We start from the raw sequence: 17,546 nt of genomic DNA on the forward strand, positions 1-17,546 counted from the left end.
ACACACACACACACACACACACACACACACACACACACACACACACACACACACACACACACACACACACACACACACACACACACACACACACACACCCACACATGCACACACACTCTCTCACCATAGCAACATTAACGAAGGTAAAAGCACAACCAGCCCTATTCCACCCTTTCGCGGATTTCAGGGGACAGGGGGTTACCCCCTCTATGCAAATGTAGATATTATTACACGGTCAATGGCCAATAGCCACGGTCAATTGCCCAAAATACAAACTGCGTTCCCTCCCCAAGTCAAAATGAGTTATCTACCCCTATCCAGGTGTTTAGCCCAGATGATTGCCTTCCTTAGAGTCTCTCCTTATACGCATGTCCACCCACAGATACCTAACTGCATCATCAATTCGCGAATCTAATTCCACGTGTCGCAGTGTGCGCACGTCCTCGGTGACAACTGAGCACAGAGAGGGTTGGGGAGGATCACCCCCAGTGTCACAGGTAGAAACATATGACACTGCCAGTTCCCATTTAAATAAAATCGCGATTTTTAGTTCGATTCCCGAATCAGTGGGAAAATGTATCTGGTATTTCCCGGTTCCAGATCATTGAAATTGTCCAATCCGAAAATACCAACCGTTTGTTTTTGCCAAAAGTACCTTCGTGTGAGCATACTTCTCCATCACGTGTACCCACTAACGTTAGCTGCTCGTTTGTTACCATAGCGGCAGGCTGCGACAACCTAAATCCTGTGACACACCATGCGAATCTATTCGCACGTCCGCGGCGATAATATTCGCAGCGAAATTCGCGGCGAAAATATTCGCACCCGCATGCGATAATTGAGCGGACACACCATGCGAATTTATTCGCACGTCCGCATCGGACACACTACACGCGATCTACTGGCGCCACACGGCTCCACCATGGCTCCAACCATAGAAATAATATAGACAACCTATAGAAATAATATATAGATATATAAGGTTATCTATATTAGTTCTATGGCTCCAACAGTCATGTGGTCACGTGATTAGCATACTGATCAATGATTCGCTGCATTATAACAATCGGCCGGCTTGCACCACCACGGCACGGACACACCATGCGAATTTGTACGCAGCGGCAAAAATCTGGAGCGAAAATATCAAACATGTTTGATCGCTGCGAATTTCGGTGCGGATGAAATTCGCCGCAAAATTCGCCCGCGCTTGAGCGGACACATTATGCTAATTTCGCTGCGATTTTACAATCGCTGCGGACGTGCGAATAAATTCGCATGGTGTGTTCCCCGCTTTAGCTACTGACGTGGAGGTTAGCGATCGATAAAAGTCTATTGATTATTCGTAGAAATATTACAGGTACAAAATGTTCCGTGCAGTCTATTGGCGCGTGAGTATGTAATTCGCAGGTCTCGAGGTTCGAGTGTCTGGGCTGGTCGAATAGCCAGCCAACAGAAGAGAAGAGACGCAGATCCTATTACTCTGCCTACAGTGATGGGTTTCGGTTTGATAAGCCATAAATGACGCCGAGACGTAATTATTACGAACCTCCCGCCTATCGCTCTCTTCATTTTTAACGACGGACAATAAATGTTATTAGGATTGCATAAGCTGTTGATGTTTCTGAAATTTGGGTGGAAATACTAATTCCATTCGCTAAATAATAATGCCAGAAAACCTGCTAATATCAATACGCACACTGCACGCACGAACACACACAATGATAATGATGTGCGTGCGTGCCTGCCTGTCTGCCAACTTGTCCGTCTACCTGTGTGTGCTGTGTGAGTGCGCGCGTGCGTGCATGTGTGTGAGTGCGCGCGTGCGTGCATGTGTGTGTGTGAGTGCGCGCGCGTGTGTGCTTGCGTTTGTGCATGCGTGCGTGCGTGCGCGCGTGTGCGTGTGTGTGCGTGCCAGTCCATTTGTACGTTTGTTGATGCCATAATGTATGGATGAATGATTACGATTGGAATATTTGCTAAAAGCATCGATACGCCTCTCAGCACATGGCAACGACACGTACTGTTGTCTCGTCCTCGTGTAGAACTTGGTCGTATTCGCTCATGGCTACACAGAAGATGATGGCAGTGACATCCTCAAAGCAGTGAATCCACTTCTTCCGCTCTGACCGCTGGCCGCCCACATCAAACAACCTGTACGAGACGAAACAAGGAAACAATATGGAGGATAGCATCACCATCGCATCTGCCCGAATCTTTCATAGCCCAATTGATCTAAAATCCCATCCAGCTGGTATTGGAGTAAATAGGAAATATCTATCTATTACTTAGTCGTGATCGCACCGACTGAATCCGATTCCATACTTTCAATGTCGTTATCTGCAAAGTGCCAATCGACAGAGATATTGCCAGACGGCTTACCAGCCCTCATACTATGACACGTACGACACGTATATCTCAGCAACAGTTTAGATGATTTAATTATTCGCAAGGTATCTTATACATTAACCAGAACGCGCACGTGTGTTTACATGGTATGAAAGCGACAGTATATTATGTAGAATATTATGTAAGAACGTATATTCTGCCGGAATTACAAAAGTTGCACTGCATGTGTGTTTTCTATTACTTCTCTTTACCCTTGTACTAATTATTCTGCTGCTACGTAACTATCCTTTCGTTTAAAACCATTATATTTTTGAGCGACATTCGTCTACGGATGTAAGTGCATAATTGCAACCCGAGAAATCCGTGAAAACGTGGAATGGTGCAGCGAGGACCCATCTTATTCGTTTGCCACGACATCCACACTTGTGCAGCCCGCTTGTAAGTTAATCGGTGTTATATAGCATGCAAGCTCGCGCATCGCATGTAACACACGTCCTACACACAGCTGTGGACACACTAGCCGATTTTTCATGCGATTGAGCCGCCCGGCTGAAAATCGGGCGGCTGAGTCCGGGCATAAAGCTGCACACGTGATGATTCATAGAGCGAGATACATGCCCTGACATTGCATGCGCTCGGCTGTGAATGACGTGGGTGACATTATGTGGCACACTGTGCACGCTGACATAGAGGATGGGACAGGATTTCACGCTGTACATACTCGAATCCCTGCCAGCGCTTAAGCTGCGGCCTTAGCTAGCCGTTTGTTTATTCTAAGAATCCAGGATGAGCGTCGAGATAGGGCGTAATACTTTCACTGCTTCGCACTCAGCCTAGGCTGGCCGTGGAAGCACCACGCGCAGCATTATGTTGTGGTTATATTATGATTATGATGTTACCCCACGCATTCGTTATGGCCTTCACATACCAGCATATACCTTCATACTGTTCAATACTGTAGATGTACATTCACGCTAGTCTGGCTCACAAGGTTTAGTCGTAGGTGTAGATTGTAAGCACCCTCACTTTAGAAGACAGGTTCCTATTTCGTTCACATAATCTGACATATTCGTGTGCTATGTCAAAATGCCATCGAAATCAATAGAATGAAATATATATAGAAGCGCAGCATCCGCCACACACTCATTACTCACTTGAAATTTAAGTTCTTGAAAGAGAAGTGTACTTCTACGATTCCTGTTGTCTTTACCCTCGTCCTTAAGATGTCTTGCTCCGTAGGCATATAGTTCTTCTGACCCAGTCGATCCAAGTCATCAAGAAAGCTGTAAAAATACAGTGAAAATGGGGAATAATATTTAGTCGAGGAAGGATGTATATTTCGAATTCATTACGACAATATCGTTGCAATATAACGATGCGTTACAGCGATAACAGGCACGATAGTTACATAATCAGAAGATGGATATTAAACAAAATTCGTGCTCTCGAAACATCTAAATGAGTCTGCAGTAGGACTTGTCCATCGCGTGCTCGTATCAGCGCAATTTGTCTAGAGGGGCTATCACATGCCTTTCCATTATACGTGCAATCGTCCATCTACCATTCATTAGAGTGACATTCATATTTTAACATATGTACACCCAATCCCTCGCCGTCCCTTTGTCTGTCCGTCCGTGCATTCGTCTGTCCATCCATTGGTTTCTCCATCCGTCCACCCACCCGTAGAACCATCCAGTCACCTCCAATTATACCTCTCGCTCGTTTCCTCCGCCATTTTTCTCGTTATTTCTCTCGCAAACTGCCACCAAACACCAGCGACTGCTTGCCATTACTCATATTACGACGTTTAATTGCAGCTAGAGACGCTACGAGACGCAATTAGCCAACGTGGCAATTGTCTTCATTATCAAAATCCCGTTAAATTCATGGCCAGGGTGGACGCACGCAGTGTTACATTACATGTTGACAAACATGTGCGTACGCAGGCACGCAGTCACGCACGCACGCACGCATGCATCCAAGCACGCACGCACGCATCCACGCATGCACGCACGCACGCACGCACGCATCCACGTACGCACGCACACGCACACGCATACACACACACACGCGCGCGACCGCACACACACACACACGCACGCACGCACGCACGCACGCACGCACGCACGCACACACGACACACACACACACACAACACACACACACACACACACACACACACACACACACACACACACACACACACACACCACACGACACACACACACACACACACACACACACACACACACACACACACACACACACCACACATTGACCTGGCACCTATTGGTAGCCGATATAAGCATATGGCCGTTTTTAATTCAGCAAACGAAGAGAAACCCATCCGTTTGCTGGTGTATCACGTGTGAATGCGCAGAAATTGTTCGTAATGCGCCTTCATATCGGGGGGGGGGGGTATCAGGTCTGTCTATGTCATTTCTTACATTAACTCCGAATAACCGAATTGTATGGGTCCAGTCTAAACAGGTTCCTAGTGGTTAATCTAACCATAAAGCCCCTTATTTCGCTATCCCGGCGAAGCGACGTGTTTTCCATCTCAATTGATATTGACGCTGCTGCACACGTTATACCACCAATGCTGTCTAGTCCATGAGTCGGCGTTTTCGGAAAGCTTCGCGCGGTCATTGACCCCCAAATGTAACGTCAATCACGCGGATTCAGCAATTAGATACCGGAATTCCAACGACCTGTTTTGAGGAGCGAGCTTCATCAGTGAGTCGCCATCTCGCACGCGAGACAACATGCGTTTGCCTTTGGAAAAATCACTTGGCATGATCCCAGCCTTCGTAACAAAATGTCATGAAAATTGATGGCTTTACAGAGAAATTGACGAAGTGTAGTTTAGAAACCAAGACGCCCAACGAAGAGCACTGAACGTAATAAATAAAAGCGGAATAAATAAGGTTGTGCTTGACGCCGCCATTGATACATTAAGGTCGCGACAATACGTGTCAAGACGTCAATACGTGTCAACAAGTGTCGTTCGCGGGTTCGAATCGAAGCTTTTCTCTGCATTGTACGCTCGGCATGTTCAGATGCATGTTCACGCTCGGCATGTTAGTATCGATGCGTGAGCAAACAGTGTGGGCGCGTTCTCTAGAACGGGAAGCCACGACATGCTAGTTAGCATAGCACCTGCGTCACGCCGTGAAAAGCTGCATATCGACCGTGTTTTAGTAAACATCACGTTAGCGATGAACGGGTAAGGTCGTAGAGCGCTAGGTTTGCAATCGCACTGAAACACTGCGCCGTCATAGAAAAGGAGACTAACGGAAGAGATATAGCAGATCTTCTACCTGGGAATAGAGGGTGTGAGCAAGTTCCTACGCCTAGTGATTCGGCAAGGCCAATAGAAGCAGTATATCGCACGTTGCGCAGCGCATGATCGATGAAATAACGAGCATTACACGATAAATCTACTAGCAAAAATAGACAAACTATATTTCTAGTTTATCAATTATTATTCGCTACTAGGCTTCTAAATTATGCTTAATTGGTGGGAAAATGTACTGAGATGTTTCCTGCTGATCGTATTAATGAGCAGTATCTTATATATAATGAGCGGCACGTACGTGATGTTGTAGCGGACAATTTATAATACCTAGCTCCGCCTACAGCCGACAGTAATGATCGTAGGAAGCATACACGCAAGCTCTCCATGCAATAAACAGCGAAAATGACATGACTCAGCAAAATAGAAGCATTGGCATGAATCTCTGCCCTTCGCCTATTCGCGAAATTGTGGAATTTGGCGACATCTGGTGAATGAATCGCCTCCGCGGAAGTACATAGCTTCACTTATGGACGGGACCAACCATATTGTGATAACAAAGAATCTAAAAACTACCCTACTATCACCCCCATACTAGCATCTGGGCAAAATGTCAGACTTAAATATATTCAGCAGAGCTGACAGTATTTTGCTCAGCATATTGAAATGCGCTTTCCTACAGACCCCCAGCACGTTATCATGCATTCCATTGTCACTGTGAATCCGCTTTATTGCTTTCCGTAAATTTGCTGGTTATCGGCTTCACACATGGAGCCACGGCATTCATAGTCGGGCATTAGCTTTCAAAATGCGAGCATCGCCGGGAGATTAAAGGAACGTCTGCTTTAAGGAACGAGCAAAACGTCTGCTTTACTGTCGCTGTTTAGCTTATTTAGTTGTAATTTTACCTCAAAATAGAATGAAACTCAAAAGAAATGATTGAATCGTGGGGGGGGGGCGCGCACATGCTAACGCACAATATGTATATATACACGCCAGGGACATATACGCACGAACGCAACGCAGGGCATAAGAAGCAGATGAGGAGTGACTTACTATTTGGCAGAATCGTTCAGCTGGTACTCGTTCGACCTGGAGAAGCATTCTTGTACGCCTGCGTCTATCCACAGCCGCTTCATGGCTGCCGTCAACTCTTCCGAGAATGGTTCCGTATCCTCCATCCGGCCGACGACGTCCATCACCATTTTGGAATCCGGCTGCAACGAACGTATGCCGGGAATGATTGACCTCTCATTGTTGTTTGACAGTCTACCTTAAGGTTAATTATCGACAGAAGAATGCTCACCTCGGTAGCCAGTGTGAGCGCTAAACTATTCGGCTAGGAAATCTTACCGGTATTCATTCAACCAACAAGGTACGAGATAAAATGAATAATGGAAGTAAGAAAGCAGTATAGGTCATGGTCATCCTGCCACCATCAGCATCATAGCACAATAATCTAGTGTTGAACCGCGCTATTTTCAGCATTACGATGTATTGATAAGAATAAGGTAGTAATAAATTTTAAACACACAAAGGGTTTGAGACGCGCGCCTCTTCACCAGGCTCATACTAACATAGAATCAGATCCGGGGAAATGTGTGGAGAACCTGGACCCATCGTTAGCTCGCGATTGCGATATCACAGAAAAGTGCGCGGAATTAATAACAATAGAATTACTTCACACTAACGCAACGAATCAGTTTTAAATCAACGCATACAGCGGCAAAGAGTGGAATAGAGTGGCACGAAGACACGTGAATCGCATCCAATTATCGGGAGCAGCGTTTAAATGTCGCGAAGAGCCGCCATACGCAAGATGGCGTCATCTTTTCGCAGTTATTCGGCAATCATGAAAAGCTCGTGAGGATTCCGGCGAACATGGACATGCTCTGGCAGAACATTTCGCAGCTGTTATTGTCGCCGGCTAGTTATATCCTACCCCAATACATCGATGCATCGATCCAGTGAGTGACAGTGACGCTGCAGCGAACCCGCATGCAAACAGCGACGTCGTTAGTTCTGTTTTTGCCGGCACTGTACGCATGACGCGTGACTGCAGTCAGGCAATCGGTGACGTCTTACGTCACACGAGCGTGTTTCGTCATTCATGTTTGCGCGCCGGTGATCAGCCGCACGCACGCACACACGTACGTACGCACATACGCAAACACGTACGTACGCACGCACGCACGCACACACGTACGTACGTACGCACGCACGCAAGCACAGCACGCACGCACGCACACACGTACGTATGCACTTACGTACGTACGCACGTACGCACGTACGCACGTACGCACGTACGCACGTACGCACGTACGCACGTACGTACGTACGCACGTACGTACGCAGGCACGCTCGCATGCACGAGCACGCTTGTCGTGCGAAGGGAAATAACGCGTAAACAGCGGCGCGGTGGCCAGCATCGTCTGCGCTGTTCGCACGATGACGGTCATGCGAAGCCGACGGGCGGCCATTGTCGCTCAGCGTACAGCGTCAATAGCTGAGAGCTGTTTGCCCGCCGATCGGCGCTAATGTTTTCTCCCGTGTCAGCTCTAATTACGCCGGTGTGTCCGACCCGATCGATAAGCGTTTTGCGGGCAAGCGCAGCTCCTAGAATCAGCATCGACGGGTGTATTCCTGCTCTGGAGATAATTAGGACGCCTAGCAATCAAGGTGCTGCTGTGCCGCCAACGAACTGCGCACGCATGGCTTCCTCTGGTGGCTAGCTACAGCTTATCTGGTAGCTAGCTTCAGCTCCATCTGGAGGCTAGCTGCAACGCCATCTAGTAGCTAACCACAATTCAATCTTGCGGCTAAATACAGCGCCATCTGGCGGCTAGCTACAGCTCCATCTGGTGGCTAGCTTCAGTGGCATCTGGTAGCTAATACTACTCAATTTGGCGGCTAGCTGCAGCTGCACCTGGCAGCTAGCTTCAATGTCATCTAGTGGCTAACTATAACTCCATCTGGTGGCTAACTACAATTTCATCTGCAGTTACATCTGATGACTAACTAAAACGCAATCGGGTGGCTAGCTACTCTGAGACAGGCACCCGCTTTATATTATATAAATCTCCGCCTCGGTTCATTCGGGAATCATGACACCATCTTATCATGTTGCACGTTCGCCGCCACTTCTTTATGAGGTCATGTTGTAAATGATAGCAATATATGTGATGTCATACGGTCGTCTAGGGGAGGGCTTCAGACAAAGTTAAGCACGTGCACGATTCATAACGGTAGGTCCGCGGGAGTAGAACCATCGGCAGATGAGGTCTGCTTGGCGCCAAGTGCACCTTCATTCAGTAGTTCGAACAGGTTCTACTGCCCATTGGCGGGCCGTTCGTAGGTGATCCGGCCTGAAACAGCAGGTGTCGGATGTTATGCGCGTATTCATCTCTGCGCTAACGTAATATTTTACGTCGCCGTCCGATATATTTTTTTTACATCGGCGGCACAGCTTACAGACTACGTGCACGACCCGCCATGTTGTGCTGCTCATTAGGCTCGTTAATATCCATCCATCTGGTACAAACCGCACGCTGCGGACCATGTCACAGTCTCACGGCTCACCGCGCTCACAAAATCCATCGACGCATGCTTGATCGCGTGACTTGGGCAGCGATGGCGAGCTGCCGCAACAAAACATCGACTGTTGTGGGAGGAGGCAAGGGGAAAGCGCGCAAACCGCGTCTCCCCCGAGTAGGTTCTAGGCAATCGATCGCGCGTAGCCTGCCTGTCGGTGCTTCAATATCGCAGAATGCTCCACTGCGTCGTAGAAGCAACGTGACGAATGCACGTAATATAAACTATTTCGTGAGCAATCGCTAAAGGCACCGATAAATAAAGAATAGCATCCGATCTTCAGATCACACATGAAAGACAACTATGTAAATGTTGTATAGTAGGGCTGTTATGGAGCTTTGTGGAATAAGACAATGCGATGCCAAAATTAAAGGTCGCAACAGCAATTAACGAAAGCAGCAACTATTAATAGTGCAGTAAAACATGGTAGGTCTTTTGGAGGGAAACATTTAAATTGATGTTTCATTTGTGTAATATGTTAGGTCTTGTGTTTTGCTACTCTAATACTCCGCAAACTAATCATGGCTTCTGATGTTAATCACATATGCGTATAAATTCGATGGTATTTTATAGGTAATCTTGAACCGTATGCTTCATGCATTGAGCAAGTGATTAACGATTTTAGAAAGATATGTTCAAAATCATTAAAGATGCAGCCAAATTTATTCCTAAATTAAACCAATTCCAAGATGCAAAAACACGCATTTAATATACATTTTGAATCGTTTGTTTAGTTTAGACTCGAGTCGACTTTCGCTCGACTTGCATGTCTCTAGCTTTCTCGATATGATCCGATTGGCACATCCATATAAGTTTGATTTAATTCACAAATCCCCGTTCCCATAGTTTTCCTTCACTCGGTGTGCGTGTGTTACGAGAAGCTGTTCGTTAATCCACTCTAATCGTCTGACGTACGCTTGCTCCTTGTCACGCCCCCACAACGAAGAATTCTTCGCTGCTTTTCCACGCAATAACCTGCACGAATCGGTCCATGAGCCCACATCGTTAAGCTCAGGTAGGCACAGAGGTTAATTCAGAAGCCTGAGGAGAATTATGAGAATTGTTAAAATATCACTTCAACGACGACCGTTGGTGGCCGGATATCAGCAGCCGTCAGCCGCACCAACCTTCCCTGTTGCCGCCATCAAAATCCCAACAACCTATGCATATACGTCATCGTAACATCGAACTCCGACGAGGGTGGAACGGTTTGCAGACACTAGATATTTTCAAGAGTCCATAATAGAAGACTATGGATCTATTTTATTATCTATTCTATGGATCTATTTCTATTATGGACTCTTGATATTTTGTATCGTTGCACCTTCATCCGCGCTATATAGAGACGGAATCGCGGACGTGTGAGACCAGGCATGCAGAAGGAGAAGCGAAAGACCCCCATCGTGAGCACCTATATCATAGAAACACGCGCATGCACTGCGAGAGCAGCGAGGCGCGAGCCATTTTCGCCGACGGATTACGCGTTCTAGAGCGAAACAAGGACACGTTGCCATAGCAACGGCAGCGTTCTAGCCCTCGTGATGAAAGCTCGGAGATTGTCCATTCAATCCCCGTCGATGTGTGCACGTCGCGAGTGCTATTTCTGGGCCCACAACGTAGAGTATCTGACACAGGTATAGAACGACCTGCAATGTGTGTAATTGTATAGTCATACCGCGTCGTGTGTATTGTCGTGACAACGCCGAGTTGGGATGAAAAGAGAAACTGATGAATGAGTAGAAGTAAATAAATAAGAATACGTCATTAGCTGAGCTGACCCGCGTACAGGCCCCTTCGTTCCTCCGTCAAGACTCCCGCCGTTTCATTCAACGTTGTTTCGTTATGTCGTTGAGAAAAAATACCACTGTGACTGATATGAGGCGTCGGCTATATTACAAGAACTAATGTATGCACTGAGTAATATTTGGCCCTTTACTTAACAATGGACGTTTGCTTTAGTTATTTATGAAAATTTAATATGTTTGAAACTTAGCCATGAGTGCATGATTACGCTGTTTAATATATAAAAGCTAGCTTGTTGGAAATGCGATCAGATGGCAGAACGTTTAATTTATCGTCGTTTCATCCGCGGTTTTCAGGAGCCTAACTACGACGTTAATGGGGGAATTTGTGTAATTTGAAGACCGCTTGCCTGCATTAATGTGTGTCCGTTGTATAATTAGGGTATAAATATGGATTTATTATATTATATTGTTATAATTATTTGTCAATTTGCTGTATAAGTAATAAACTCTTAGGATTAGCTACTATAATATCTGGAGCGAATAATAATAGATCTATTATTATCGATCTTTAGATCTATTATTATTCGCTCCTGATAATATCAATCAATATCACATATATTTTTCACGTGTTCATGTTCAAATAATCTAAAAGGTTTTACCACTGTTAACATTATGTAGAATGTACATGCCATTCAGAGGCTGAGTCTGCGTGGCCAGTATCACGTAATGAGCTGGCGCATATCATATCCCGCGAACCATATTTGTTTAGCAGTTGACACGACAACAACGTGAGGTGTGCTGCTAATCTAAATAAAACGGCATCGTTACCGTCATTACGCTGGTCCCTTTGATATATACGATATCAACAGGAGTGTATCAATCTATTGATAGACTCCTGATATCAAGTATGTTTGTGCGTGTGTGCGTGTGTGCGTGCGTGCGTGCGTGCGTGCGTGCGTGCGTGCGTGCGTGCGTGCGTAGGAGTGTTCGTATGCGTGTGCATACGATATATATATATATATATATATACATATATATATAGTAACACACGTCGAACCTCGATGATCGACAATCTTGCAATCGCATACGTTATGTGCTAGTATAGCTGGTAAACGAAGCGCTCTGTTTGTTTGACAGCGCATGCTGAGAGCGTGCGAACGTCTCGAGGTCTCGAGCAGAACGAAATGTCGTCATAGTCTCTACGTCTTAGTTTATTAACTACTAGCGAGCGTTGCCCGGGGAAATCAGTGGCGTTACTCAGTTGGTGACCGCTTGGTTGAAAGGAAAATACCCAAAAAATCTAACTATCTATCTATCCATGCATCCATCCATGCATGCATCCATCCATCCCATTCCATGCCATCCCATCCTATCCCACCGCATCCCATCCCACCCCATGCCATGCCATGCCATCCCATCTCATGAATAGAACTTTTATCAATTTTTTACTTTTTCAGCAATTTTTTTTTCGTCTAAGAAAATATAGGGTATAGGAATTCGCCCTCTGAAAATTGCATCCAGATCGCTTGGGCGGTTTGGCCGGGCATAGGGGACATACATACATACGAACTGAAATATAGATTAGATGTTAGACTGTTGTTGGTTAGTTTCAAGAAGAAAGGAGGGGAAGGAAGAAAAAGAGCGCGTTTTTGTGTGCGACAATGCATAAAATTGTATTCAGTTTCTACGGTCCAATGTAACCGATGTTACCTATACGTAATAATACAAAACTGCAATAAATAAAATTAGGAAACAACATGGTGAAAGCCGAATCCGAGATCACCAAATAAAAACGAAATAATGGCTGCCATGACGGCAGTCATGCTCAATTATTTACTATCTAATCTATATTTCAGTTCGTATGTATGTGTGTGTGCGTGCGTGCGTGCGTGCGTGCGTGCGTGCGATTCGTTTCGCGTAATTACACGAGCTTTGTTTTTGATCTGAATATACTCAGTCGTTGTTTAGAACAACGAAATATCGACTATATTTTATTGTCTAGTATGAGCAGTAACCAATAACTGGGTCATTTATTAGGCTATTATTATATTATAGGCTAAGAGTCTCATACGTTTCTATAGGAACCGCAAGGCTGTTGACGTATAAGCATTGCTTTTGATGCGTTTAGCAAGCGTCGGCCGCTTCGCATAGCTAAAAATACAACGGATAAGAAAAAGTGTGCACGAAAAGAGGGCACCGCGGCGGTATTTAAAGTGGATAAACCTCGCAACAAAAAGCCTATACACACCTACTCTGAGCATACTTGCAGTATGCAAACATCACGAAACTACTTTGAATTACCCCGTCGGACGCGGTTTTGGCGAAAATACAAATAGATTATGTTGAGCGAAGTGTTAGAGAACGCTAAATAGTAGACCCACGCTAGCGCAAATAGTTCCTGGAACGAAAACACTTTATTTGTTTCCTGATTGCATATGTAATGTAGGTAACATGTGCTTTAAACAAATTTCACAATTTCGTACCGAGTAAACGTCGAACAATAAAGTATAACATGTGTTATCACAGAAAGGAACTGTTAATGCAGCACAACGTTCGCTCGGCTGTGTACCGGATGAGTAAACACTGTAAACAGCTACTTTCGTAACTTTCGTTTAGATTTTATGAGTAAATGTTGTGAAAGTGGCAATACAAATAAGTTGCAGTGAATTTTTGCAACATAGGCGAGCTCACAGTAGGTATATATATATATATATATATAGATTATATTATATATAATATATATGCATCTAGCTGCGAAGGTTTATCCATTTCAACAGGTTAAATATTTAAAAGTTATTGTATTTTGCGAGAACCGATTGTTATATACGTAACCGCTTTTTGGCGTTGAATTAATACATGTTGTTTCAGTCGAATCGGGTCACTCGACAGTTACTATTCGACGATTATTAGAATATCCTCTCTTTTTTTTGTTTTTTTTGGTGGGCCATAGCAATGCTAGTGGAGTGAAAATAGCTAGAGGCAGAACTACGAAAAGTTGAACACCAGGTTGGCGCACATTCGCTAATATGTAAAATTACATACGTACAGACAACCGATTTTGGCTTCTGAAGTGACCCGTCAAAAATATTGTTTTGATACAATATTAGCAATTCAAATGTGGCGAACGCCACATGTGATGTTTTTCATGACGCTTCTAGTAGAGTTTCGATAGCCAGCGGACAGATTAGTAAAGCAGAGTTTCGCCAATTACCGATTTCTCTTTCTTCATTGCATCCAAGTGAATCCCATGAGCTTGGGCCGGTGTAGCGTACCTATTTAGCGATGATGCCGCAGGTGGCGCACACATATTTGCCACTCAGGGGCGGGCAGACATGGGGGTGGTGATGGAGGGAGAGGGTGAGCGGGTTGCTTCATTTAACGCATAATAAACTGTATTGCGTGATTATTCATCACATTCCATACTAATACTCCACTAAACACTAAGAAATATCACATTTCTAACACCAACCACTAACAATTTTACCACAAGACACACTTAACACTCGAACTCGCACGCACGGCACGCACGCACACTACACACACACAAAACAAACAAACAAACACACACAACACGACACACACTCAGATACGGCGACGGACCCACAAAGGGCACGCACGCGGCAGAGGCAGCGCACGCACGATACACACAGGCACGCACGCGACGAAACACGACATTAGAATATGCGTAACACATACTGGGAACTAGCTCCGTAGCTGCTGGCAGTGGCGTGACTATGAGTGATAGCATACGGGACGAGGGGAGCGGAAGTGGCCAGCGATCGGCGGTTAGACGAGCGCATCGCACCGCGCATCTACACGCAGCAGCTTCTATCGATGCATCTGGCGCGGCCGTGTACCGTTGTATAACAAACATACTCAGCCGTCGGCGGCAGTACGCACTCCGAAGGAAAACCGCGCGCGCGCGGGTCGACACGTAGCCGCCATACATGCCGGCCAGGGCGGCGAAGGGGGAGAACGCGGCAGCAAGGTTCAAACTGACCGTGAGAGCCGGTGAAATCAATACATATGACCGCAATTTCTGTATCGCGACGGCAGGCTCTGTTGCACAGGTTCGTTACCGCGCAGAGGGGGGGGCGCGGAGGCGGCTCGATAGCGCGCGCCGTTTTCTATAGTGGTGCGGGGACGGTTTTGTGGGCGCCGGAGCTGAAGTAGGGGGGCGGTGCCAGAATTTGGCTCGAGCGAGCGTTCACACGGACGTTTTTGGCCCGAGCCTAATTAGGCCGAGCCAGATTTGGCCCATCGAAAACGTCGGACCAGGCCCGAGCAAGATGTTTAAGCACCAGCTTTCGGCAGAGCCGCTTAGAGAGGTTAGAATACTAGAAAGCGTTGAAAACGGTATAAAAAAGTATAAACTGTATTAACAGTATAAAAATTCCCAAAAACAGTATAAAAGTTCCAAAACAGTATTAAAATTAGAAAAATTTGATAAGATGCACGTTTTTCAAGATTAGATTATTAGACTACGAATCGTCACAGTAAACTCGTAGAATGAGTAAAACAGCACGCCATCTCGGCGACATGATGCATTATCTGTGAGTATTTGTGCAATAAAATTTATTTGGAATTTGAATTTGAATTTGGACAGAACAGTATTTCACTTTGCGTAGGCTGAAGCGCGGCCGACTCAAACCGGCCCGAGCCAAATTTGGCCCGAGCCAAATCTAGCCCATTTGGCTCGAGCCAAATCATGACCGTGTGAACGCGACTTATGAGGTACGCAGCTGTAACCTTACGCGAATTGTTGCACTACTTTGTCTCTGGAAAAGGCCTGATCTGAATATTTTGTACTGGTAATATTCGGCACTAGAGTCCACTAATTTCCATTATATTATACATGTTATATTTACATATTATATGTTATATATACATGTTATATTTTATTATACATGTTAGGTAGATGCTATATAGACGCGTAGAAGGCATGATTTGCCTTGTCGTTTAATCGACAAGTTATGTGTATACACCGAAACTCCCGTAACGTAGCATTTTTTTAATAATTTTTATGTCATGCTCATTTGGGCCTGTTGCCTACGGATTGCACAACACCATGCACTAACTAGTATCAACCCGTACGACTGCGCATGCGTGCTCGGTAAATTACGTCGAATAATTGCCAGCTAAATTATTCTAAACATCGTTGGACGAGAGTTTTACGAGAATATCAACCACTTAAAACCGCACAATGCGCATCTAAACGCTAATTTTTCCAGTACTAGACTAGCAAACACTTCGTGGCATGCATAATCACACTACCTTATGACAAAATAAACTCTAGTTGCTCCCTTTTCACTGCGCGTTTGCTTAAAATCCACAAGAGACAGGTGAGAAATCTGGCATTCTGGCGCTAACGCCGGCTTATTTGCCAAACAATTTAGCCTCGAAGTAGTTAGGATAACGTCACATGTTTTTATCTTTGCTACACCCGTACCGCTGTACCGCAGCACCGCTGCCCGCTGCACGGTTGCTTGGGGAAACTGTCAACAACATCGGAGAATTTGAACAACATTGGAGGTATTTTCAAATACCTTTTATAAGACAACGCGCAGTGAAATGGGAGGAACTAGAGTTTATTTTGATACGAAGTATTTGCTAGTCTAGTACTGGAGAAATTAGCGTTTGGATGCGCATTGTGCGGCTTTAATCGAATCTCGCATATCACACGCGTTCAATTAAAAATATAGGAGAATGTACGTGATTCAAATCGGATAATGCGCTGTCGTCTTGCACACCCTGTGAATCAGGAGTGTGTCCCTATTATCAGGATGTGTCCCTATTATCTACTCCTGCTGTGAATGCTAGTGTTTCTGAAATTAGATTAAATAACTGTTGATGGTGCAAAGATATCTCGCTTTCAATGTAATCATAATCAATACTGTTCGGTCGTCACATTGAGTTGAACATGAAACATTCAAGATGGAGTAGGCCTATCACCTCCAGGGGTGTGATCACTGGCCACTGTAATTCTGGTTGCCTCATACAGCGTGCTTCCTGTGTATATGTCATGTGCACACTACAGCCATTTCCCGTTAGCTGCAGGCGGGGGAACATGCTCGATCATTTACGATGGACGCGAACGGTGTCACCGTAGCCTATCATGGCGCATGCGGCCATCACTGTGTGCATCGGTTGCATCTATCTATCTATACACGTACAGGCAGGAGTAACCGCAATAAATTAACTCGAATATTCTACTTGAACGTGGTGTCGGAAAGCAGGTCGTCGCTTCACAATGTCTGCATTACAGTTCATTTTATAACCTGTCGATTCTGACGTGTTTTTGCCAGGTTATATGTATCTATAAAGTGCAGAATCAAATAGTTAAAAAAGTTGGTAAAATATTTAGTTAAGTAGCTCTTCGGCTTTCTTTCCGCTCGTCCGCTCGTCAAACCATTTATGTCCAGTCATTCATGCGTGGGTCCGTCCGCCGCCTTCCATCCCTCCTTTACATACACACGCACGCACGCACGCACCCATGCGCGCACGCGCGCACGCACACACACGCACGCACGCACGCACGCACGCACGCACGCACGCACGCACGCACGCAC

General features: G+C 45.5%; 1 protein-coding gene across 1 annotated transcript in view; it reads right to left on the bottom strand.

The window, feature by feature from the left end:
• The window catches only part of LOC106820803 (guanine nucleotide-binding protein G(o) subunit alpha), a 67,477-nt gene that overhangs the window by 5,708 nt on the left and 44,223 nt on the right, over window positions 1-17,546 (bottom strand). Inside the window, exons 4-6 of the mRNA XM_014825373.1 lie at window positions 6,698-6,858; window positions 3,501-3,629; window positions 2,022-2,151 (exon numbers count right to left, since the gene is read on the bottom strand). Of these exons, the coding sequence (XP_014680859.1) occupies window positions 2,022-2,151; window positions 3,501-3,629; window positions 6,698-6,858 (420 nt within the window). The remainder of the gene's footprint in view (window positions 1-2,021; window positions 2,152-3,500; window positions 3,630-6,697; window positions 6,859-17,546) is intronic.

Source organism: Priapulus caudatus, unplaced genomic scaffold (assembly GCF_000485595.1).
Source record: "Priapulus caudatus unplaced genomic scaffold, Priapulus_caudatus-5.0.1 Scaffold48, whole genome shotgun sequence".
Lineage (NCBI taxonomy): Eukaryota > Metazoa > Priapulida > Priapulimorpha > Priapulimorphida > Priapulidae > Priapulus > Priapulus caudatus.